At 35.0% G+C, this 27,206-nt stretch overlaps 1 protein-coding gene across 1 annotated transcript in view; it reads left to right on the top strand.

Moving 5' to 3' along the window:
* Positions 1–141: 141 nt before the first annotated feature.
* LOC150093079 (very long chain fatty acid elongase 1-like) overlaps positions 142–27,206 on the top strand; it is a 28,966-nt gene continuing 1,901 nt past the window's right edge. Inside the window, exons 1-4 of the mRNA XM_090414151.1 lie at positions 142–202; positions 7,305–7,495; positions 8,327–8,407; positions 16,706–16,762. Coding sequence (XP_090270277.1) covers positions 142–202; positions 7,305–7,495; positions 8,327–8,407; positions 16,706–16,762 — 390 coding nt within the window. The remainder of the gene's footprint in view (positions 203–7,304; positions 7,496–8,326; positions 8,408–16,705; positions 16,763–27,206) is intronic.

Below are 27,206 nucleotides of genomic sequence, written 5' to 3'. Positions count from 1 at the left end.
TATTATTTTTATTTTAATGCAGAGAAATATCATGGATATACCGTTACTGATTTTAGTTTGCATAAAAGTCAATAGTCTATTAATGAACGATGTATTTAAGTGAAGTGATTTTTTTTTTTTTTTTTTGCAATTTTAGAGAACATGACGACAAGAACATCCTTCAACGCTACTGGTGTGCTAGAATCAATCTTCGGAGAACCAGGTAAATTTTTATTGAAATATTTTAAATGATTTTAAAAAAGTAATTATAAGTCGCATGCTATAGTGAACAATATTTTATCATTTTAAATAAAAATTAAACTGTGTGAATGTAAATGCTTTTCAAGACGTAATTTATAAAAATGTAAACAGTTTGTTGTTCCAGTTTTTCGAATGTACATTATTATTAGTTTTTTTATTGTGTATTTTACTTCGTGTATCAAACACGAACCCCAGATCTCAATACGTAAAAAAGATACACGCTGCACGTTTGATGGGAAAGGTTTAGGCGGGTTCAAGTCCCACCAAAGAAGTGAAGAATTTTAGGTTCTTAGGTTTCTACGGAATCAAGTTACTCGGCATGGCTATGGCAATCCATTGAAGCTAACAAGTAAGATGTTATGCAGGTAATGGCCAAAAAATTGGAAATAATGCCATTTTCGATTAATATGGCGTGGGTGTCTAGTTCAGCCTGTATTCTTCGAGAAAGAGACTGTCAGTGTGCGGACTTCAACAGCAGGAATTTTACACCTTTCGTCTGAAACAAAAACTGGATCAATTCGCCTCTTTGTTCTTTGAAGGCAGGAAACGTTGCGTGAGTGCTCTCTCCAAAATTCTATAGGATTTAAGTCAAGCGATTGGGATGGCCATGCAGACAGGACACCTCACCGTCATGTTCCACAAACCACTGGGTGACCACATTTGCTCGGTGAATGGAAGCATTATCCTGTTGAAACGTGGATGGCTGCGTAGAAGAAAAGTGTGTCAACATGGGATGAAGATGATCTCTTATGACTGAAAGATAGCGTGCAGCATCCAGTTTGCCTTGTACAACAAGTGGACCCAAACCATGGCATGAGATTGCGTGTTTGCATTACATTTCACTACAATGCGCCTGTCCATTCCAGAACCACCCAAACCAGTTTTGAAACAAGCACTATGGCTGGTAATCTTCCTTAGGCTGATCCCACACATGTATTCTTCCATTTGCAGCAAAAAGTGTGAACGTGGATTTATTGGACCATATCACATTCCTGTACTGTTGTGTAGTCCACTGCCTGGGATCTCTGCACCATTGGACGCGACAACGTGCGTTGACGAGAGTGATCAAAGGCTTGTGTAAGGCAACCCGACCATGATATCCAACGTTGTGTAGTTCCCGGCGCGGAGTTTTTATTGAAATGGGTTTCTTACAATTGGTGTTGAATTTTTCACACAATTGCTCAGCAATAGCTCGCCTATTTTTCTTGGTACAGGCGAACTAATGCTCGAACGTCCCTCTCTTGCAGTAAGTGCTTTCGTCCACTATTGCATTTCTCTGATGATGTTTGTTCTGTCAACTGCCATGCTCACATAACCTTAGAGACTGTTCCTCGACTAACATGTGCTATTTCAGCTGTGATGGTCACAGATGCACCTGCTAGCCTGACTCCAACAATCACGCTCCTTTCAAAGTCACTGAGGTCCTTTCTGGATTCCATTCTAATATGCAATAAACGGTGACAAGCCTCCGTTTGCCTTTATGCACACTTCCCTAGGAATGTCGGGAGTATATTTTCATATCAACTGCATCTGTGTTTGATGAATCGTGGACACTGCATTTCAACTACCGATCGCGATCCAGGAGTTCAGTGTTTCCATTTTGTTTTGTCCGTTACCTGCATAATGCTTTTTGAATACAAAGATAAATAAAAAAAATCCTTGTAGCACGTGGTATGAATTTTTGCATCTCATAATGTCCTACAAGTGTCTATTACTGATAATAAGTTAGTTTTTCGTATCATTTCATGGCATTTTTATTATTTTTTGATTAGGCTAAACGTTGGTTTTAAAATTCAAAATAAAACTTCAGAAAACAAATACATATTTTGATTAAACCAAGAATTATCATTGACTTTTAAAATCATTACATACTGATTTAACTGCTTTTTAAGATTGCTAAATAAAGATCATATAAGAATAACTTTCCCGATGTTTTATTGATAAATGATAACCCCACCCCTCTCCTTCGTGTGTACGTGCACGATAAAATCAAGAGCAAAGCACAACACGAAGTAACAATATTCACAAAATAAAGATAATCTATTATTACGTTATAAAAGAGATACAGATTGTGATTGTGAAATTATAGTATTGAAAATATTAATCGTGTCTCGCGACATCACTTCTACTGTCGATTGTTATTTAGGCATTTGTAGTACTGATTTCTATAAGTTTACGTTCGAAATAAACGATCTTAAATGGTAAAAACAACATTAAGATCACTAGATCATTTGATAAGTGACCTGGTAAACCACATGCCTATTTTCCACTTCAGGAAAGCCGAGGTTTTTCCATCACGCAACAGACAAACAGGACACACGAACACATGCAACTAACAGAAAATAGTGCGTGACCTTATAGTCTCAGGTGGCCTGGTCTTAATTCCGAATTACCTTTTCCACCTGCACTGATCGAATAGGTCGACATTCTGAAGCATTAACTATCTAACGATCTCACATCCACATGATAATAATACCAGATAATCTCGATCACTCTCCAAACACTTAATATTTCCCATTCCAGTGCTCCTATCAAATATTCTGTACATGTTTATCCTCCAGGCAATTTAGCTACAATCTAGTATCTAATTTTTCTGGTTGAATGATTACTTTCGGTTTTTAATTCAAACGTTGTCCAGTGAGTGCATTGCAAAGAATGATCTGATACTGGTTTGATCGAAATCTTCATCTTTCTTTGCTTCCTTCACCTAAAGCGAAATAGTTACACGTTTATGTTAACAACTATTCAATGAACGTGTTCACACCATCTTGTGTATGTAGGCTGATTGGAGAAATGTTTTAAACCGTCTCTCAGAATCCTATCGAATTCATAGTTTATTAGAATATACTAATTCATTTTTTTTTGTTTCTTTATTTATTAAAAGCGGTAGAAAGTTCTTGCCCAAATGATATTCGAAACACATGTAGTGTTTTCTCATTCGAAATATGTTTAATTTGAATTGTATATGCATTAAAAATATATTTCCCGTAATAAATGTATGCAGTGCATACGTATAAATTTATTACTTGACACCTCCAAGGAGTCCAAAGACTCACCGAGAGAGGACACCTACTCTACAACTCTCTACCAACAAAGCATCCACCAACTACAGCATTCTGTCATCACAGTTTGTGTATTATTTTCCCACCGTATGCATTTTTATACTGTTTATTTATGACTTTTCATACATGTATGCGATATTCCGTATCATGGTTTCCAGATTTGAATAAATTATCATTTAAAAAATAGACGCTTGCGGAAAATAAGTCAATTAAGCTTCTGTTTTTCAAAATTAGTTTATGTGATTAGCACTGACTTTGGACAAAAGTTTTAGGTTTCCCTAAGGCATTTTTTTGTAAACAAATCACCAATATCGTGAAAAATACATTCATTTTAAATGCTTTTTTTGAAAGATTAATCGAGTGGGACACTCTCGTTCATCAGACTTTGTGACAATATCTGAAAACGATAAATTTATGGGAATGTTTTTATGGACGTTATTCTCATGACGAATACGGTTTTGCAGCTTGATAAACTTGTTATTGTTCAGAAACAAACAACAACAGGAAACATAAATGATGGTGGGAAACAACATCCGAAGATAATGACAAACTGTTAGGATGGGAATATTTAATGAAAAGAGAAAATAAATTGGCTCAGTGTGGGCCTGGGAATACGCTGCATGGAAGAAGGACGAAATTACTTCCTACACGAGATGGTGGGAAGTAATTATGTGAAATTACCAACAGGTAGGATGGAAGGTAATCAAGACAATAGCGCATATCAAAGTTTTCTGGAGCAAACCTTGAAGAAAGTATCTGTTATTGGTGCTAGATCTTTTAACAGACTTGTTTTTGGTAGACGAGGTAAACAATTTGATACAATTATTTATCAAATAAAAATGTAAATAATCTGACAAGATGATGTACACATTTTCAGATTATATAGCTTCGGTCCATGAAACCAAATTTTTAGTTAATGGCTTTTGGAAATAAAAAAAATCTCCTCTGCTCACATCATGGCAAACCCTTCAAGCATTATCTCTAAAGAAAACAAAAGCAAAAAAAAACTAAACTTAAACCAAACATTGTAATATTTAACGCCGACAAAGAAATACTACTGTTCTTCTAAACTCAGTTAATTACAAAACTGATGGCGTGATCTTCATCCTACATAAATTTCGATGCACCGCTTTTTTGTACCCATTAATTAATGATTTCATGGTTCGTAGTCGACAAGGGACTCTGATGCACGCAATGTCCTTATCTCATTCATTTCGTTCTCAGTTTTCACCGTGTGCATCTGCAAGATCTAGTTAGTAAAACTTCAGCGTGTAAAGGATTAGTTTAGTTAGAATTTTATTTATTTTATTTATAGTCTCTTGCGGAACGTTTTCAATTTAAAAATGTGATGTAAACATATTATATAATATACTTCGTGTAGTGTAAAGTGACCTCTAGCGATGATTCCAGGGACTACATAGAGGTGACTTATAATAATAATAAATCCTCTACCTTTTTATTTCACAAACCAAGTTAAGCATTTCTGTTGGTTGCCATTTCGGAATTGGCAAGCAGGTATCTCCACCATCTATCCTCTTCGTAATTGAGTGCATTTTTGTGGCGTGCTAGAAAAATGAAAGCAATATTTCCACTACTACAGTTAACTAGTATTTATTTGTCTTCATACGTATTTCTGTGTATTTTTGGATCGATTTTGAAGAATAGTGGGATAAAAAAGTTCCTTTTCTTGGCAACGACAATCAAACTGTAATAATGGTTCTTCTGTAAATTTAGGTTGAAAGCTATCACAAAGCTAGGCAGGCACTTAAAAATATGATTATGGATTTCATAAAAACATTTTCTGAAAACAATGCACTGTGTGAATATTTTTGCTAATTTTATGAAGAGTCATTTCTCTCTCTCTCTCTCTCTCTCTCTCTCTCTCACACACACACACACACACACTCCACTTCTACTTCCGTTTCACCAACACTTGCACCTCAACATTAGTACTGTACATCTAAAATCGCCATCTATTAACCATCCGTATTGTACACATATTTCCGAGACTAGAATTTCTGCAGTCTACATGCTGAACCAATGAAGCCAACTTCCTTCTGAACTTCATCGTCCACAAATCATTGGCTTCTCTTTAATCTTTCACTGATCAAGATGAAAGACATGTCCACGTATTTGCTCAGCAATGATCTAACACAAATTCTCCATTTAGTCTCCTTCTACTATCTACTTCTACTAGTCTACTTCTACTATCAAATATGTAGTAGATTTCAGCTATCCTCTTACTAACAAAAATATAACTTCTAGTACATTTCCTTTTGTTCAATGTCCTCCAGCTATTCTCAGTCTCGCCTTCTTTGTCACTACAATGGTAATAACTACTCCTTTCTTGGATCTGATTACTATTTCCACTATTCCGATCTAAATATTGGCTTCAACCAAAAAAAAAACAAAACAAATAACTGAAACAGCTGAATGTTCGTTCTTGTTCAAACTGTAGGTTGTCTTTTTAGGTCTTCGCTGGAATTATGGGAGGCATTTCCTACCATTTGACGCTTCCATGTCTCTTTCATTCTGGTGGTACCATTTTATTTAACATCACACAACGATGACACGCACCTTATAGTATCACTTATCTCCTCGAAACTCTTCTATAAATGACGGAGGCAAATAACCTCTCACTGTACAGAAAACAGTTTGCTGCATGCGTCCCCTAATATTTCACCAGAACAGCATCAGAATATATTTAATAGATGGATAAAATCAGTCTCTCGATCTAGAAGAAATTTCTAGGTCGAGAGATTCATTGGTTGATATTCATCATATTCCTGCTAATTATGCTCAAAATATATGTCTTGAAATTAATACCTATCCTATATCATCTGTACAAACTCTCAGCTACTTCTTTAACTACTTACTTTCGCCCGTTGTAATTCATTAACCATCTGTGGATGCCCAATGATCAGATGATGATGATGTCACAAACCTATCACATCTCTACCTACTAATTCACCAAAACATAGCTATTTTTATTCAGGACGGACACGTGTTCAACTATCAAAACTAAATACTTCTGATCTTTTCAACAGTCAAAACTAAATGAATCCGAAATTTGCTCAACCCTACAATATCACTAGTCTCGCATTTTGGGCGCAGCTTCAGAATCTTTCTAACAATGTTTGACGCTATGAAGGAGACATTTCGCTCATAACAGATGACCATACTCATCGTTTTCTGCTACTCGTTCTCTTTCAACTTTATGTCATTTCTATGGATATTTTCGCGGTATAATTCCAACAAACCTACAGAAAGCATTCGCCAACTTTCTTCCACGTATGCAGAAAAAGCCGAACAGCTGCCAACATGCATTCACAATTTAACTTCAAACTTACCGAACCAGTTCCTTAACCAGATCTTTGATTCTATCTGTTTCTGTCCTTCACCTTACAGATTTCTCCAAAGACCACGACCTCTATCTGTCCCAAAACAGATAAAACAGGTTTCTTTTTTTCTTCTTTATACGAAGCAAGAAACAGGATTTCCAGGGCAAGAATTGTATTTACGAAAACAAGAAGAATGAAGTGAGACTGGTACTTCCTTCTTACCACTAGGAAAGTAATCCAAAAGTTATGAACCTGGAAGTTTTATTTATAGCATGCAATGTATAATATATAGAGAACATGATATGAAAATGAAAAATACATTGAAAGTTTAATAATAGATGGCGCAGCTAGCCTTGCGGAAGTTGACTTGCAACAGCAATCCAACTGAAGATCAATTTGTAGTAGCTTTGGGTTTCTCCTTAAAATGAAAGAATTAGCTACCAGAAACTGACTTACTGCAAACGGAATCCCTAATTACACCAGTATTTACTATCTTACTTTTCTCTTAATTATATGTTACTAAATATAATCATATTGTAGCTGTACACACTTGTATGTTAGCATAGATTCTTATTTGTATCATAACATTCTGTAGAGTCGCCAAGCATTTACAATAATGACAGATAACGTCTACCATTTGATGTCTTTATTTCTTCTGTAGATGAAAGTATAGAACGTTGGCCATTTGTTAAAAACTCGAACCTGGTCCTTCTGGTTGCTGCCAGTTATGTGTCGTTTGCAAAAGTCCTCGGGCCGAAAATGATGAAAGACAGAGATCCCTTCAACCTAAAGACGATTATGGTAGTCTATAATACCATCATGGCTGTTTTAAGTATCTGTATATGCATTGATGTAAGTGTTTGTTTTATTATTATGCTAGAGTAAGTTAAAAATTGAGTATTGTAAAATTTTCTTTTAAAGTATTTTTTTTAATTTTTTTAAATTTTTAATAGAAAAGTATTTGTGAATGTCCAAGACTTCCGACACATGGAGACAAATGCTGTTTTCGTTCGCTACTAAACTAAAATGAATAAATAATAACGACAGTTTGAAATTATACAGCAATAGTCGCTGTATATGAATCAGTTACCCATAACTGTAGACAGGGAAGACGTAGCAACAGTATACAGTGAAGTAGACATACTTCAATAATGCAAACGTCTGTCGCGGTACACTGGTGAGAATACGAATTCCAAATAAAACAAAAACGTATTCTTGTTTGCATTGGCTTCCTTTATGCTTATATTAGACATTGGTACGTTTTTGTTTTATTTGGAATTCGTATTCTCACCAGTGTACAGCGACAGACGTTTGCATTATTGAAGTGTCTCCACACTCTGCAGATTAAATTTAATTTTATTGGCTTATTTTGCAAACAAAAAAAGGTCTTATTTGCCTTAGAGACAGAGAATCCACTTAGCACTTCGTTTCTCTCCAGTGCACCAATCCGAGATTGGTTAGTTATTTTTTTTATTTGTTTGTTTTCTTAAAATACGCTTTGGTTATTTTTAACCTTAATGAAACTACTTCGAAATTTTGTAAACAATCTTTTCAGTAAGTGTTCTTGATTACCGAGTTCAAATAGGCCCAGGTAAACAAGGTCAAACATCAAGAACATACTGATTTCTTTTGAATGGGAAAGATAGATTTTACTAATTTAATTATTCGTTCTTTTTCTTATAGGGAATATACGTCACGTGGCTCGATTTCCGTATGTTTTGGTGTGCGCCAATCAGTCACAAACATCCTCTAGGTCTTGAACGAGTAAGTATATCACAAAAATTAAGAAAACGAGAGGCAATTAATTTTTACATTTATATAATTCATTCAGAATAAAAAAAAAAAGTTCTTCTTCATGTAGCTTCCTCAGTGAGAGGGTGCAGCACCATGTCCTTCCAGTTCTCTCTACTGGTGGCTTTCCTTTTTGTTTCTGCATAGCCATGTGATCCTGTCCATGATCTTATATCTTCAAGCCATGGCCTTTGATTTTTGCCTCTTGATCCTTTTCCCATAATTTTTCCTTCTAAAACTGTTAGTATCCTGTGTCCTGCTGAATTTCCCAATTATATTGCTAGAGCTCTCAATTATATGTCCTGCCAATCTCATCTCTCTCCGTGGATCATTTCCTGTAATAAAGATCTCTGTCTCTCATTCTCTGTCCATGGGATTTTCAGAGCTCTCCTATAGCACCACATTTCAAATGCCATTATCTGTTGCCTTACTCTCTTCTTAAATATCCAGATCTCACTTCCATATGTGAAAATTGGCAACACTAATGTTCTTATCATTCTTTTCTTTGTCTCGATACTCACAGAACTTCTGAGCAGATCTTTATTTTTCCAGAATGCATCTTTAGCTATGTCTGTCCTTATTTTTATTTCTTTATCTTGCTTTCCATCTGCAGTAAAGTAAAAGTAGGTGCCTAAATATTTGTATTCTGTTGTGTGTTCAATTTTCATATCATTTATGAATATTTCTGGCTCGGATCTGTTTTCGTTTGATATTTTCATAAATTTGGTCTTTTTTGCATTAATATATAATCCAAATTCTTTACCTTCTTCAATTAGCAGCTGCAGTAATTTGATTAATTTGTTTCTGTTTTCTGCTATCGCCATCTATTAACCATCCGTATTGTACACATATTTCCGAGACTAGAATTTCTGCAGTCTACATGCTGAACCAATGAAGCCAACTTCCTTCTGAACTTCATCGTCCACAAATCATTGGCTTCTCTTTAATCTTTCACTGATCAAGATGAAAGACATGTCCACGTATTTGCTCAGCAATGATCTAACACAAATTCTCCATTTAGTCTCCTTCTACTATCTACTTCTACTAGTCTACTTCTACTATCAAATATGTAGTAGATTTCAGCTATCCTCTTACTAACAAAAATATAACTTCTAGTACATTTCCTTTTGTTCAATGTCCTCCAGCTATTCTCAGTCTCGCCTTCTTTGTCACTACAATGGTAATAACTACTCCTTTCTTGGATCTGATTACTATTTCCACTATTCCGATCTAAATATTGGCTTCAACCAAAAAAAAAACAAAACAAATAACTGAAACAGCTGAATGTTCGTTCTTGTTCAAACTGTAGGTTGTCTTTTTAGGTCTTCGCTGGAATTATGGGAGGCATTTCCTACCATTTGACGCTTCCATGTCTCTTTCATTCTGGTGGTACCATTTTATTTAACATCAAATAAAATAAAATCAAATAACATCAACAGAATACAAATAAATATTTGTATTCTGTTGTGTGTTCAATTTTCATATCATTTATGAATATTTCTGGCTCGGATCTGTTTTCGTTTGATATTTTCATAAATTTGGTCTTTTTTGCATTAATATATAATCCAAATTCTTTACCTTCTTCAATTAGCAGCTGCAGTAATTTGATTAATTTGTTTCTGTTTTCTGCTATTAGAATGGTATCATCAGCATAACTAAGATTGTTGTATTTTATACCATTGATACTGATTCCTATTTTTGTTTTTAAATCTTTTTCATTACTATCTCATAATAAATAAATTTGGTGAAAGGATACAACCTTGTCGAACTCCTCTTTATATTTTCACTTCAGAAGTCTCAGAGTCAAACAGCTGCATTTTATGTTTGGTATAAGACATTTTTATTATCTTAAGTACATTGCGTTCTATGTCTAATTTACCTAATATATTGAACATTTTATTATGTTTTACCCCGTCAAAAGCCTTCTGAAAATCTATGAAGCATATGTTCCTGCTTCTTTCAAGTGATCTTTCTATTAGTATTTTTAGTTCCAGGATAGCATTAATGGTCCCCATTCCTCTTCGGAAGCCTTTCTGTTGTTCACTCAATTCACCGATTAAGGATCTTTCAATTTCTTTGTTAACAATGGTTAAAATAATTTTAGATGCATGGGATATTAGGCTCACAGTTCTGTAATTCTCGCAATTTTGTGCATTAGTTTTCTTTGTAATTGGTATGCAGATGTTGTAAAAACTTTAGGTAATTCTATTGTTTTATAGACGTCCTGAATGGATTCCACTAAATAGTTGTCATTATAGCCAGTCAAAGCTTTCACCAGCTTATCCGGGATATTATCGCACCCACTCAGGGGATTTATTATTGGGAAGATTCTTGATTACGTTAATTAATTATTCTTAATTCTATCTCTTTTCTTGGCGGTAGAGTGGTATCTGTTATTACGTTTAACTTAAAGTGTTGTGAATCATCTATCATATTACATTATCATCATCATAGAGATCTGATAAGTACTCCACTCATCTTCCATTTATCTTTTTCTTATCAATGATTATGTTCCCATCTTTGTCCTTGATGTTATTAGACTGTGTACTTCTTGCTTTTCCATTAAGTTCTTTCACTTTCAGCAAGGCTTCTCTGGTTTTGTTCTTATTTTGTAATTCTTGTATCTCGGTGCACTTCCTATTTATACAGTTTTCTTTCAGTCTTCTGCATAACTATTTGATTCTTTTATCCAATGTTTTATATCTTAATCTTTCTTCTTCATTTGCTCCTATTTTCCATGTTCTTCTTTCATCGATAAGGTTGATTACTTCTTGTGCTATCCATGTTTCTTTCTTTCTTTCTTTCTTCTTGTTTATTGATGTGGTTTTTACCAGATGTTATGATAGATGCTTGTAGTCTATTCCACTGAAAGGGTTCATTTAAGTTTTGCAACTGTGCAAACAGCAGTTCTGAAACATTTTCATTAAATTTGCTTTTACTATTGGATTTTGTACCATTTGCAGATCCCATTTTAGGGGCTGACTTCTTTTAAGTTTTATTGTTTTCAGGCCAATATTCATCTTCATTAAGACCAGTCTATGATCATATCCACAGTCAGAACTTGGCACCACCTTTGAATTCTATATTCCATTGAAGCAACGTTTACTGACCACAATATAGTCTAATTGATTTTTGTATCTTCCATTTGGATTTTCCCAGTTTTTGTCCTCTCTCATTTCGAATTCCAAGTCCAAATGGGCCCACGTATATGGATGTTCTCTTTGATCCGACGTTTGCGTTTCAATCACCCATAGAACAAATAACTAGATCTTTCTTGCCTCCGACTTCCTTTATACACCATTTTATATCATCATACATGATATCTATTTCTGCTTCCTCATTCTGTTTTGTAGGAGCATATATCTAAATGATCAGCATATCTCTAGGTTCAGTCTTCACTAGAATTGCCATTACTCTATCGGATTTTTTGATGACATGAATAATGTTTTTATTAGTTTTCTTCTCTACAATGAACACTACACCTTTCCTTGACATTTCATCACCTGACGTATATATTTTATATATCTTGCCATTTGGAAGTGTCTACTCAAAATCTGATGATCCTTTCCAAAAAAGTTTCACTCATTCCTAGTATACTAATATTCAATCTCTCCATCTCTCTCATCACATTAGCCAATTTCCCACATTTATTCAATCCTCTTACATTCCAAGTAGCAATATTCAAGCAATTTCTGCGTCGAGGTACTTTATAGCAGTCACGGACTGACGATACCGCTGGGCCTGCTGCATCACCTTACACCACCGTTCCGGGCATATTGAGACTACCCGGCTTTATCTCTTTTCTGTTTAGACATGATACTTTACATAGCGGCATTTTTTACGGAATGGGCTACCAGAACCATCCCCCCCCCATATGAATGGAGGACCGCAGCTGTCGTTGGTTAGCGGGTCCCCATGTACCTACACAAGGCCTACAAAGTAATGGCACCGATCATCCCCCTCATCCACCACCAAGGAGACGTCCCGATGTGCCGTGACAGCCCAGCGACCGGATAAATAAATAAAAAATATTTATGTTAAAGATACCAAGAAATTTAATGCTTGGTTTTTAATGCTTTTCCCAAGTAAGCAAACAAAGTTTTGCGCCTGAAATATATTCACGTCTGAGCTACTTGTATATAGAAGCTAATGACTTCATATCATTTGCCTTAGTATGTATCCCATAATGCAAAGCACCCCCCCTTTCAGGGGTGTATAATGGGAAGAGCCACTACCCAGACCGGTTTCGACTTTATTGAGGTCTCTTCAGTGGGAGCCAGACCTGGGAGAGATACTAAGGTTGAAGTAATGCAGAAGTATTCTCGTATATATATATATATCTATATCTCAACTTTGGTATCTCTCCGGAGTCTGGCTCCCACTGAAGAGACCTCTGTAATGGTCGAAACCGGTCTGGGTAGTGGCCCTTCCAATTATGCATTGCATCATACACGCCTGAAAGGGGGTGTGTGTGCTTTGCATTATGGGATACATACTAAGTCAAGTGATATGAAGTCATTAGCCTCTATATGCAAGTAGCTCAGACGTGAATATATTTCACGCGCAAAACTTTGCTTTGCTTATTTGAGAAAAGGATTAAAACCAAGTATAAAATTTCTCGGTATCTTTACCGTATTTTACACCCAATGTAAAAAAACATTTCTACAAAAAATATTTATTTTAGAATAAATATTGCTGTAGATGTCATGAAGTTTTCAGTAAGAATGTGGGATAAGTGCTCCATTGTCCACCCATAGAGCTATTTCTAATCTCTAGAAACAGAAGTAAATGCCCGGATTGAAAGAAAACTAGAATAATACCTCTAAACCTTAATTTTGATAACTACATTTTTATCAAAATACATAAATGTAGTCGCCTCCCTTGACCAAATAATCGATAGAATTAATTATGTCAGTTGAAATTGGCTAAACATTGGACAAGATTATTAAAATACACTCGAAATACTTCTTCCTACATTAAGAAACCTGCAGTGACAATCCAAAATTCAAAATTGAACAAGCAAATATTTGAGTACGTTTTGACTCTCTATTTTATTTGTTAGTTTTCTGATTTCAGACATTTTAAAAATAATTAACGTTTCGATTCATATATCTAAAAAATTAAGGAGTAGCAATCGATTTCTTTCCTCCCTCATTCGTAATTTATACAGCGATGCTTTCCAAACAAACATCGCATTCGACAAAAGAATCCCAATGAAACCCAGACAGCAATAGTTCAGATGCGTTTGCGATCTGTTCGCCATTGGTGCGCATGTTCCGACAATTTAGACAACCTCTTATCGAAATTAACAGTGTTTATTCCTAAAGTAAATTCACCTTTATTTAGAAAACAACAGTATATTCCTCTTTATTAAATACTTACATTAGTCATAATAAACCCAAATGGCTCTCTCTTGTATAGAATCTTGAATACAACCAAAAAGTGATATTTACAAAAATGAGAAAATCACTGTTCCTAACAGAGTAATATGTTTGTACACATATACAAATAGATTAATTTTTCGCCCTGTTTTTCAGATAAATATTTTTATTTCACAGATACGTGTTAATTTCGATATCAATTATTAACATTATTTTTATATTTTCTTTATAAATACATAACATATTTTGATAGGGCCAAGTGATAACAGATGGCAGCACTAAAGTTCTCAAATGATTTAATTTAGCTGACATCGAAAATAATAATGGACAATCGGAGAAATAAATTCTCATGGGAAACGATGACCATCAGAGGGCGCTATTGTTCACGAGTCCTTAAAGAATGTATGTTGGTGACCAGATATACGTATGCATTTCCATGTGTAAGAGATGTGCCTGTGATTTATTGGGCTATGAAGCATAAGTTACAGGATGGTAATAGAATAAAGAATATTTTTCCTTTCCTTTCAAAAGTTTTCCTCTGTCCAACGTTTTATGGTGTACTGTGAGTCTTCTCTGTTTTTCTTTGTCATATTAACAACTGTTTTCATCTAAACAAACCACTGTAGAGAAGAACTTAGAAGTCGTAATTGTAATGTATTGAGGACAACGTGTATACAGATCAAGTTCGTTAGATACAAAAATGAACAACGTCCTCATTCAACATAGAGGAAACATGAATATAAAGGGGAAGACGTCTATAAACTATTATATTCAGCAAACAAAGACGCATGGAATTATAACTGTAACACGAGAAACATTATATATCAGATAAAGGTTTGCGTTAGGCCATTTATGCAATAAAAGAAAATGTATTTAGTAGTCATGAAAAGCTATGTAGTATTGAACAGGCTTCTAAAAGCTAAGATGGTTTAATTAAGGCTATAAATTGAATACACCGCAAAAATTTATAAACCTTCAGTAGCTATAAATTAACTATCGGCGGAGACGTAGGTTAGAGCAGCTGCGTATCGATTTTCGAAAATTAGAACTAAAATAATGTTATTAATTGCTTTGGGAGAAAATTTGGTAGTGGATTGATTCACTTAAGTTATTAATATATTTCATTAAATATTGAATAAATACAGATATTAATTTTATTTTAATCGTTAATTATGTTTTCAAAAAATTAAATAAATTTTTGAAGTATCTAAATGCACATATTAATTGTGGTAAAACTTTAAAAGTTATAATCTTAATTATGTGGTTCAGTAATCATAAGATATGAAATCACACACGCACTCACGCACTGTTAATAATAATAATAATAATATATTCAGTTGGAGCTTAACAGTTTACTAACTTGTTCGTTGTACTAATTCTTCTGATATTCATGTAGCGTAAAACTTCGAAGGTGCTGTGGTGACCTAATTTTCACCCATCACAAACCACTTCTTTAATGATAACGAATAAATTTCTAAGCATAGTAAGATACTGTGTAATGTTATTAAACAAGCCACTAGAACAATTCAAATGGTGTTACCTTCGGATAGCATTTCATGTCTGCATTTGCTCAACAATTTGCCACACACCTTAAAATAGCTAAACATCTATGGAGCATTTAAACTACGAACCGTGGGACTTGTAAACAGAGTACTTTCACTTCGAGCGAGAGAGAGAGAGAGAGAGAGAGAGAGAGAGAGAGAGAGAGAGAGAGAGAGAGAGAGAGAGACTGTTGAATAAATCAGTTATCTATCTTCGTAAATACTTGAAGCTTTGTAGACGATGTTGAATTCTATGGGGACAATGAAATATCACATTATCAGAATAGCATCCTATATTATATTTGCTTTCATTAAGATTAAATATTGATGAAAGTTATTTATAGCATTGCGAAGCAAAAGGACATCTTCTTGTAGTATGCCTTGTTGTATTAGAATAGAGCAAATCTTTTGTTAAAGTGGAGCAATACTCCCTCTTCAAAGGCAACAAAGCCAACCTAAGAAAAATATAGCACATCTGATAAAATACATCTAAAATAGCGTATAGAAACTTAGAATGAATATACAAAGAATGTTTTTTTTTTGTCTCACGCACACATTGTTTAATGTCATCGAAACCTTTGAAAGAGGAAATGAAAAACACATCCACGCACATTTTGAAAATTCAGGATGAACCGAAATAACTGTAAGCTACGCTCCGATAACATTCCATCAAGCTCTATTAATCATTTCCTTCTATTTTCCAAGAATTTATCGGGCTCGCTGGAGTGAAAACCAACAACAGATGGACGCGATGATGATGATGATGATGTAATCAGCGTGTAGAATCCCAACGCTAAGCGGAGCCCTCTCCCAAATGCGGAAGTGTTGGGTCTATTTTTCTTAGGCCTAGCCTTTCAAGAGTGTATATATTTGTGTGTGTGTGTGTGTGTGTGTGTGTGTGTGTGTGTGTGTGTGTGTGTGTGTGTGTGTGTGTGTGTGTGTGTGTGTGTGAGTATAAAAATCACAATCTGACCTATTGCTGTTTGGGAAATAGAGCGGCAAGACAGTTACTAAAACAATGTCATCCTCAGATAGGCTTCGAGAGTATATGTTGATCAACGTGCACTCACGACGCTTATTTAAGGTAAGTGTTATTACCTTAAATACGATATATATTATTACAAATATATATCAAATATTTCAATTAAAAATTGAAAAATTTGATATATACTTGTAATAATAATAATTTGATATCATCCAAATGGTTCTGGAGATATCAGTGATATCGAAAAGTATTACAATTACAAAACTGTAAATTTGGTAATTGTAAATAATTTTAATAACATCACCTTTTTACAACTTGATATATATTTTTAAAAATACCATCTGAAACTATTAATGTTCTTTAGGGCAATTTTATTGCTTGGCTCTATACGCTGTCGAAGGTTGTGGAGTTTTTGGACACGGTAAGTATGATTCCTTTCAAGATACGCATATCTGATTTATTAATGTATTTTAACTACTAGAGATACTTTTATCGATTATAGCCAATTTTATTGATTATACAATATATTCTATTGTGTATATAATACTTCTGCGTTTAATGACTCCTTTCTTATTTCTTGACTTCTACTACGTTACATTATTTAGAAAAATATTCTAACCTAATATTCTTTTAGTTTCTCCATACCGTATTATACTTGTACCTGATTTCGGTAAAATCAGGTTTTTCTCATGAAAAGTCGTCAACCTGGCCAGAGAATATACTCACTGACGTACATAATAGATTATGCAGCAGCCAGCCGGAATATTCTGCAACAACAAGATACTGAACTAAAATGCAAAACGAAGATACAATGGAAGGAGGTTATTAACATGCCAACTAAAAGATCAAGCATAAATATGATGACACGTATTTGTGAATTTCTTCCCAGAATTAAGTAAGAACTTTGTGCTGAAACTGATGTCATTTGCAACGATATACATTGAGAATAAACTTACTCAGGAAGAAAAGCTGAATAATTATTTTAAGTTATAATGTCAGAAATCCCAGAATAACTGTGCTGATTTATCATTATTTTTTACACCATTTAATCATCATTATCATCAAATTACTGACATGTACCCTCAATGGGTGTACAGGATATGATAGTACTACATGAAAAATTTACATCATTACTAACTTCCTATCTACAATTTTCCTCCAAATCAGTCTGTTACTTGTCAAGACTGCAACATTATCAGATCTTATATTTCTATCTTCTAAGGCACTTCTTCAATCCCCTATATCTTAGTCTCCCTCTGGGCCTTTTTCCTTCTAACCTGGCAGACACTTGTTTTGCTAATCTTTCCTCGCCCATTCTGTTTAAGTGACCATACCACCTGAGATTAGCTCTGCTAACGCATTCCTGGATGCTAGCAATGTCAAGTTCTTTCCTAATATCCTCATTTTTAATATGGTATTGCCATTGATGCCATCTCTTCACGCCTATAATCTTTCTCAGCACTCTCATATCTGCGGTCTCTAGTCTTTGGTCAAGTGTTTTACTTCTGACCCAGCTCTCAGATCCATAAGTTAAAACTGGTTTGAACACTGTCTTGTATACAGCTAAGTTAGTGTTCCGACTAATTTCTCTCTTATTCCATATAAATGTATTCAGTTGACTTCCCACCATACCAGCTTTGTTGATTCCGTTGTCTATTTCCATATTTAATTTACCATCTTCACTAAAAATCGTGCATAAGTAGCTGAAATGTTTTACTTGTTCCACAGGTTCCACGTTCACAACACAGTTGACATTTTCAAGAATTCTGCCTATTTTCATTGTCTTTCTCTTTTTAATGCTGACCTTCATACCATATCTATTACAACAGCTACTCAATTTAGTCAGGGAATCTTGCAGACTTGGAGCGGATTTATTTAGAAGTATAACATCGTCTGCATAAAGCAAAGAGCTGACATTAACTTCTCCAATTTTGATATCATGCTTAATACCACTTTCCTTCATAATGTGATCCATATAGATAATGAATAACAGAGGGGATAATGTACATCCTTGTCTCACACCAGATTTAACATTATCCACCTTCCTGTACTTCCTTCAGTTCTAACTACTGACTTACAACTCAAATAAAGACAAAGTATTGATTGATATAATGCCCCATTGACACCATATAATTGTAGTCTTTTGAATAACTTCTCTCTTGGCACCTTATCATATCCCTTTTCCAGATCTACATAACTTAAGTGCAGTCGTCGTCGTCCGGTAGCATCCTCTAGCAAGAGGGTTGCAGCAGATGAGCAGCTCTTCTCCATTTCTCTCTGTCTGTCGCTTCCATCATTCTTAAACCAGTCCATTCCACGATGTCATTAAACCACTCTCTAGTTGGTCTTCCACGTTTTCTCTTCCCCTCAACTTTCCCTTGTAATATAGTTCTTGTCAGGTGTCCGGAAGAACCTCTCAGAAGATGTCCTGCAAATCTAGTCTTTCTTTGGATCTTTACTGCTCATCTAAACTAGGGAAAAAGTAGAAGCATAGTGGTTTCCCGTTGCCTTCTATGCGTGAAGAGATGAAAAAAGTAGAAACATTGAAAGAATCACCACTAGCCCTCGATTACTCTAATAGCATTGGGGGGAAGGAACAAGAAATAAGAAAAGGATAGAAAGAAATAAGAGTAGGGACCATCCTATAGATAATATAACAGATGTATATTACATGAAATAAGGTATGGTCTAGCATAGGTACCTCGGGTTCGCCACTCCCGTACTCACTAAAGTGAGCCCTTGAGGGGTAATTATATTCACATGATTTCTCAACTAATTGTCGTAAAGTGAAAATCTGATCCTGAGAGCCTCTATTTGGCCTGAATCCAGGTTGTTCTTCACCAAGTTTTTCTTCCACAATTCTTCTCAACCGTTTCTCAAGTATACTTGCATAGATCGTGCCAGGAACACTCGGTAGGGAAATACCTCTGTAATTCTCACATTCATTTTTATTTCCCTTTTTATATATGGGTACTATGAGAGCTCTACTCCAATCACTCTGTCCACGCCTTCTGAACTATGCAGTGCAGCCAATATGGCGTTATACATAGACTAAAGCACAAATATCAGCGATTCATTCAAAACTGTAGTTACTTCATGCATATCCATTCACAATTTAGTTTGTGCAGCGCTGTTACCAACCGCGGAATATTTATAGTTGATAACAGCGCATGAGATTGCAATACGTGTAGCAAATGAATGTAGTGAGTGCTATTTGTAATCTTAGGAAACGACACAGATAGATGATGCAGATAAATTGAAGTTAATTCGCCTTCCTAAATGTGGAAACATTATTTCATTGGACGAATTCAGTTGGAGCTTATAGAATGTTGGCAGTTGTACAGGTGAAAATAAATACCCTTAAAGAAAGCGAACTTTAATTCATTAGTTATGGAATTCTTGAAGCTTGGAACATTCGAACAACACCAGGTTTCTTACACGATGAAGAGGAAACGAGAAATCATGGACAAGACAAGCATACATTATCCATTCACAATTTAGTTTGTACAGCGTGGCACTGAAAAGAGAAAGCATCCAACTCGACACCTAGTGAACAACCACAGAAAGCACTGATGATCCATTTGAAAAGATTGGAAGGTAGATCATGAGATGGTAGTTTGATGCTGCACCTGATCATGTGTTTTGGAAATGTCAAAGTGTTCACGCGAATTTCTCGAAATCTTTACATGGCTTTTCTTTTCTTTTTTTTTTTTTTCAAAGATGGGTAATGTTGGTTATAGATTCGTTGTTCCAGTTAGCGAAGAATCCACATTGGTGGATCTCCATTTAGTGAATAATCTATGCTGGTAGTGGATCTCCAATTGGTGCAGAATCGATCTTAGTGGATCTCCGTTGGTGTAGGATCAATGTTGCTGAATTTCCGATTGGTATAACCTTCATATTAGTAGATCTCCATTGGTGTGGAATCTGTGTTTTGTGGATTTCCTTCTGTGTAAATCTATATCGGTGGATCTCATGTTAGTGAATCTGACCGCTGATAAGGTATATCATTATTTTCAAAAGGGCTGACTGAGATGAGAGTAATGAGACTTTAGTTTGATTGTTGACTCTTATCTCTGTCTTGTTTGGAATCTACTGTGTATAGGCTTCTTTCATTTTAGAGGATAGATGCTGACAGGTATTGGACCTCCTTTAGCCTGAAATACATTGCATATGCGATTTAGCATGGATTCCACAAGATGTTAGATTGCATTTACAGCATACCAGGCGACAACCAGACAAGTAGACAAGTCCTTTAACTGGCTCATTTTTGACGGAAGAGGATTTTGTCCCCGGATCTGTTTTTCTAACAAGTCTCATTTATTCTTAATGCATTCATATTTAAGTTTTGTTGTGTCCAGGGAAGATGGTGGAAGTCGCTGTCATGCTTGGTGAACCATGCTGAACAATTTTTGTCCGACGTACAGTAGCACTGTCGTTCATGAAATAACCGTTATCTTCTGAATAAAAAGTTGATATTGCAGGATGGTTTTGATCAGCAACAATCTTCAGATATTATTTGGAGGACACCCAACCATCCAGCATTAGAGGCCCCTTCCCTATGAACAGACCATGATCCACGGCTTGATGCCACCTTCAGAACCTTGAGTTGTGATTACAAATACAACTTGGTTTATTGGGCTCCTCCAAACTCTCTGCCTATTGTCAGTATAGACCACGATATACCATGACTTGTCTGATCACATGAATTTTTTCCAGATTTCCAGTGTCCAATCACAGAGTTCCTGACACCACTATACACACACCTCCCACTTTTTCGCAGAAATCAGTGGTTTCCGTAAACCGATCCTCTTCAATTCCCTGTGCATAGATTAGTGAGATATTGGTCTCTTTCTTAACTGCTTCGATCATTTACTTCACACGAAGTTCTGTTTATCCGTACAAGACTTCTCATAAGACGGAGATCTCGTTCCTGACGGACTGTTTTAGAAACATAGTTATGCTTCTTAGGAAAGGAATGTACGTTATTTTCTCACTGAAAAAAAAAATCTCATCTTTTGAGAAACCAGTCAGCTCTGATGTTTTCAAAATCGTGGCTCCAGTCACGATTGTTTTTCCCATTATGATCAAGACTATTGACGATTATTGACTTACCAGAATCATTCCTAAATAGTTGCCAAGAACACTTGATGATGCACTTGACCAAGTATTTTGCATTTGTGCTGCTTAAATGACGTTTATGTACATCAACATAAAGGTTTCTAATTCTAATTGAGTGGCCGGTATGTGTATGAAACAAATGTATTAAAGACAATCTAAATAAATGTATAAAATATAAGGTGATGTCAATTTAACTGCAGAAAGTTTGAGCATTATTGAGAGAAGGAAGATACCACGTGGACGAGATGAGGTGTTAATATCCATACTGTAGAACAAAAGACCTGAGCATTCACTCAACACGTTGTTCTTAATATATTGGGAGATAATTTGTGCTTGTTAGTTATGCAGGAGTTGGAGCAAAAGAATGATATCTATAGTTTAGTCGTATTCCTTAAGTGATATTCTTTAGTTGAGGGATTACCAACCTTTTTGAGCTCCGGAGTTTTTAAGATAAGGAACCAGTACTGGGGTTACTTCCCCCTCCCTACCTCGCTATCTTTCTTAAAGCAATCAAACGATTAAGATAAATTTAAGTTGTGGATAAATAAACAAAAGGATCATTGTAGTTTTGTTTTTATTGAACAAAAATGTTTTAAACAAATTAAATAAATTGTGAAGAAAAATGGATTTTAATGGGATCCTTGGAGTTGCATATCATTGACAAGTCCTTCGTAGTTGGAAATATAAGATGATGTTGCAGCTTGCAAAGAGTCGTCGAGATGTTCATCCTTTGATGGCAATCTGTAGTTGAATTTTATGATGTTCATGTTGGGAAAAAAATGACTCGCACAAGTATGTTGATCCAAAAAAGACGTTGTCTTGTATGTACAACTTTTTCAAACAGGAAATCGTTCTCTATCCACCAACCTCCAAAATGTTTCATTATCTTTATATGACTTTAATGTGATATCATTCCTGAAAATTGAAATTTCCAGTGCTTCTGTTGTTGTTGTTAAAGTTTGTAATGAGTTCAACAATTTCGATCGCACTTAAATCAGTAAAAGGGTTTAAACAAACGATATCATTGGCTTAATGGTGTAGATGCTGAATCCTCTTGTCAAATTCTTCCTGAAGCACTTTCAGCGATTTAATAAACGATTCCAGGACAAACTCTCTGTTGTCAATCATTTTCTTGAGATATGGGAAATGATTGAGAGATTTCCACTCCAAAAGATATATCCATAAAGTTTGATCAGATCATTCTCTTTGAATCATCTATCAAACTTATCATCACAACGTGTTTATCGTTCCTTTGGAATTCCAAATTTAGAGAATTTAATTTTTCTACGATATCCGTAAGGAAACCCAAATCCATTAACCAAAAAGGATCACTTAAATGCTCATAGTTCTGTCCTTTGGAACTGAGAAATTCTTTTATCTCTTCAATCGAAGAGATAAAAGAATCTACTGTCCATCGCAAATCTTGAAAGTCCTTCTTCTTTGCTTAGCCAGCGAACTTCGGAATGAAGAATAAGATCTTTTTTTTTTAGTTGCATCGTCGGTACTCTCAATGAAATACTTAAAGAGGTAGTGCTGTAGAGGAGAGGCTCTAATTGAGTTTATCATTTTTAGAACTGTTTGCATAATGTGATCGAAGGAGAGAACTTTACCGCACCATGCTCCTTGATGAATAATGCAATGGCATGACGTAAAGATCGGAAATGATTTGTCCTCCTTGCAAAGAGCAATAAATCCTTTGGAAGTACCCACCATTGCTAGGACTCCATCAGTGGTGATTGCTGCCAACTTTCTTAGAGGGAAATCTATTGTTTCGATGTATTGTTTAAATGTACGGTAAAGTTTCCATTCCTGTTGTTTGACAATTCATGGGCAGTAATTTTAACAGAAAAATCCTCAAATACCATTCTTACCAAAATAGTCAAGTCCGCTGTATCTGATACATTCGTTGACTCATCAAATTGCAGGAATAAGTATTCACATTTTCCTAAATCATTTTCCAGTTGGGCTTGCACGTCAAGGGAAATTGAACTCAGTTGCCTTGTGATTGTTTTATTTAAAAGCTTCAGGTCTGATATCGTTGTCATAATTTCTTGTTTGTTTTTAAAGCCCTCAAATAGAGAATCTGCTTCAGCAAGAAATGCCTCTTTTATCAATTCACCATCCTGTGATAAGAAGCAACGGTGGCGTTTTTATGCTTTACTATTGGTCAAATAAAAACTAACTGTTGAGATATAAGTTTTGACTTTAGCTCACATACTTTATTTCTTTCTCACTTTACAATTAACAGGATAGTTGTGGTCAAACGAGGAGTGATTAGTCTTGAAATGCCGCTCCACATTATGTTTCTTCATAACTGAAACAGAATTGCCACATACCATACAAACACACACACATTTGTCTTTTACTTTAACAAAGCAGTAGGCTTCTTCCCATTCAGATTGATAATTACATGTTTTCGTTTTTTACTATCCACATTCATTTTAGGGCAGGATAATAACAGTTTAAAACCCAAGAACTACTCATAAAGATGCACTCAAATTCACTGATACTGATTTTTAACTGAAGAGTAAAATTTAAAGAGAAAGACTAACTGCTGTTAACACATTGAAAGCGGGCGACTTTTTATGCAGGATCTTCACGCGCTGATTTCCAGCCGGTGGATCTCCCGCCAGTTGATTTCCCGCAATAAAATCAATAGAATAAAAGAGGATTCTATATGGTTGAGAGGGCACCTCTGGATACGTTAGCGGGCACCAAGGCGCCTGCGAGCATAGGGTTGGTGAATCCCGCTTTAGGTGATATTTCAATCGTAATATCACCTAAAGCAGTGATTCTTAACCGGGGGGGGGGGGAGGCAGAAAATTTATGAAACGTTTCTAGTTTTCAAAATTTTGAAATCTCTGAAAATAATAATTTTTTTATTTTTTTTTATAAGAAAAAAGGATGAACTAAAAAATCCGAAGTCCTTCATAAATGAAATAACCGTTAGACATAAATCATTAGGTGTAAAGGGATTTTCCACCGATGTTATTACGGAAATGATACGAATTATAGCCAATGCATTCACTTATTTTTTTAATCAGGTTTTATTCAGAACAGATGCAGAACTAACACATACAAAAGTTTATTGATGATCGTATAACCATTTTACCTTTTAATTACTTTTTAATTCGTTTCAATGCGTTTAATGGAGTTGTTGACCCACTACAAGGAAGTGTAACTAACCCTGTTACAGTTCATTGTCGTAAATTGTAACTAACTTCTGTGACATAAGTTTGTTTAGAATTATTAATGACAAACTGCTTCATTAAACTGGTGATCCACATGAGATAAAATACCTAGTTATTTAAAGGAAAATCCGGTTCATTTTTTTCAAATGAAATGCAGTTGATTCATTTTACATAACGCGCAATATAAAGGAACAACCAAATACATTTCAGGAAAACTCACCTGGAAAGTACCTGCTTTAGTGTTAGACATCCGTATTCACAAATAAGTCTTTGTTTATGGCACATTTTTATAAACGCTGTTCTAAATCAGCAAACAGACATGCTCTTCTGATATGAATAAATATATCTCATGATTCTTCACTCCATACTACAATATTTTGATGATTCCGCGTAAACTTCAAAAACTTAGCGTTGTTCTGGGATTATGTTTACCTTACACACTGACTCTTTCATCGAAGTATGTAGTTAAATGTATACTGATTTTGATCTTTAGTTTTGAGGCCCATGAACCTGTTAAGGAAACTCTTTGTTCCATTTTCGCACAACCTCTTTCTGCATTCTCCTATTGCTTTGGTTTGTTTCCATCCCCTTTGAAATCTAAGACGGAAGAATGAATTAAAACGTGCATGTACGAGTTCTGAGTGAAAGACTGAAATTCACTGCACTGAAACGTATATGATTAAATAGATACCAGTTAAACAACTTCCGATAGTTGTTTACATTTTATCTATTAAAATTTTAAAAAGAATAATCAAACGGATGTGTTGTAAGTTAATAAATGGCTTATTAAACTTATATATATATATATATATCCGTCTACTCCCACTTGCTCTTTTTGGAGAATAAAATGCGTTTGTATTTATTTATTTATTTATTCAATTTAGAAACACTTCGATTTCTTCATTCGCTCGTAAATGGTCCGAAAACAAAACGTGGAAAGACAGAAATAAGGAATAAATAAGGAATGATTTGATTTGAATAGGCTGGAATTGTGGGCATGGGAAAATGGGTGTCCGTGTTCAATGTCAGTAAATGTAAAGTCATTCACTTCAGCGTGATTAGATATCCAATGTCGTTTTATATTGGTCGGATTATGCTTAAAGAAACTAATGAGACCAGGGATCTTGGAGTGTTAGTAGATAGCAAACTGAAGTTCGGGAATCATGTGGCAAAGATTGCAAATACAACTCAAAAGATAATATTGCAATGCTGAAACGAACTTTAACATGCAAAGATGAGGAACCCATTTTGTTTCTTTACAAGGCCTTGATAAGATCTCGTTTGGATAGGCCTGGTCTCTTGATGACCGTTGTGATTCTGATACAGCAGAAAGAGTGCAAAGGAGAATGTTAAAAATGATACCAGGATTGTGGAATATTGATTATGAAGACAGATTGAGAAATTTTAGACTGCAGACACCAGAAAACAGGAGAAAGAGTGGGAGGGAATGATATGATTGAGACTTACAAATTTCTAAAAGGGTCATACAGGATTTCAATTGATGGAAATGTTCAATTTATGGAGGTCAAGAGGGCATCCTTAGAAGCTGAGAATGAATGCTGCTAAGAAGGGGGATGAGGACTAGATGTTTCTCTCATAGGGTGGTTACTGATTGGAACGGACTGCCATTGGATGTTTTGAGTGTAAGCAGTGTGAATGAATTCAAGAATAAGTATGATAACTGGTTTGTGTAGCATGTGGCCTCCCTCGATGAGTCCCAAGAGGTATCTCCTAATTTTTTTTAAAACTATAATAACATTTTGTTTATCATCATACACAGTATTTATTACAATACTATTACAATTTCTGTTCAGTACAAAACGTAAAGTGCGGTGATTTTTTTTAAAAATGTAAATGTCCATAATTCTGTTTTCAATATCAATATCATAGCTTATTATTATACAGCCTATTTACATATACACATTTTTTTAATATCAGTATCTTCATTATTATTATACACCGTACTGACTGTTTTGTTACATAATTTGCAGTCTTTGATTATGAGGATTACATGTAGTTGAGTGAGACGAGTTAATCCCACCTACTTCGAAGCTTGGGTTAGCTTTTATGAAAAGAGTGGAATTTAGCCTTCACTATTTATGTTGTTAATACTCTTTATGGATGGGATGTAGGCATTGGATGCTGGTGATTTGTGATGTGTATATTAGTGTTAATGGTTTCATAACTTTGTTTGTATATATTCCAGAGTTCGTGTTTTAATGTTCTGTAGTTGTCTATGTGTTTTAAATTTCTTGGTAGCTTGTTGAGTAGCGTGGGTATCTGATGTGATCTCACAAAAGAACCGAATGAGTTGTTGAAGGGTGGGATGTAGAGAGTTATTGTTGTTAATAATAATAATAATAATACCTTATTTTAAGAAAATCCATCCAGCTAAAATCCAGGAGTAACTTGAATTTTTACGGATAAACGGTGAACATAAAACAAGCGCGTGCTATGGATTTTGAGAACATAATAAAATACCAGATTTTATTCTGGTATGACTTTTTGTAGAATATTTAGAAAATTTGCTTAATTTCATTTTTTTTTTTGATA

The sequence above is a fragment of the Typopeltis vanoorti genome, chromosome 24, assembly GCF_054136105.1.
Source record: "Typopeltis vanoorti isolate ZY-2024b chromosome 24, IOZ_Tvanoo_1.0, whole genome shotgun sequence".
Lineage (NCBI taxonomy): Eukaryota > Metazoa > Arthropoda > Arachnida > Uropygi > Thelyphonidae > Typopeltis > Typopeltis vanoorti.
The sequence above is the reverse complement of the archived record's forward strand: the minus strand, read 5'-3'. Positions and strand labels throughout refer to the sequence as shown.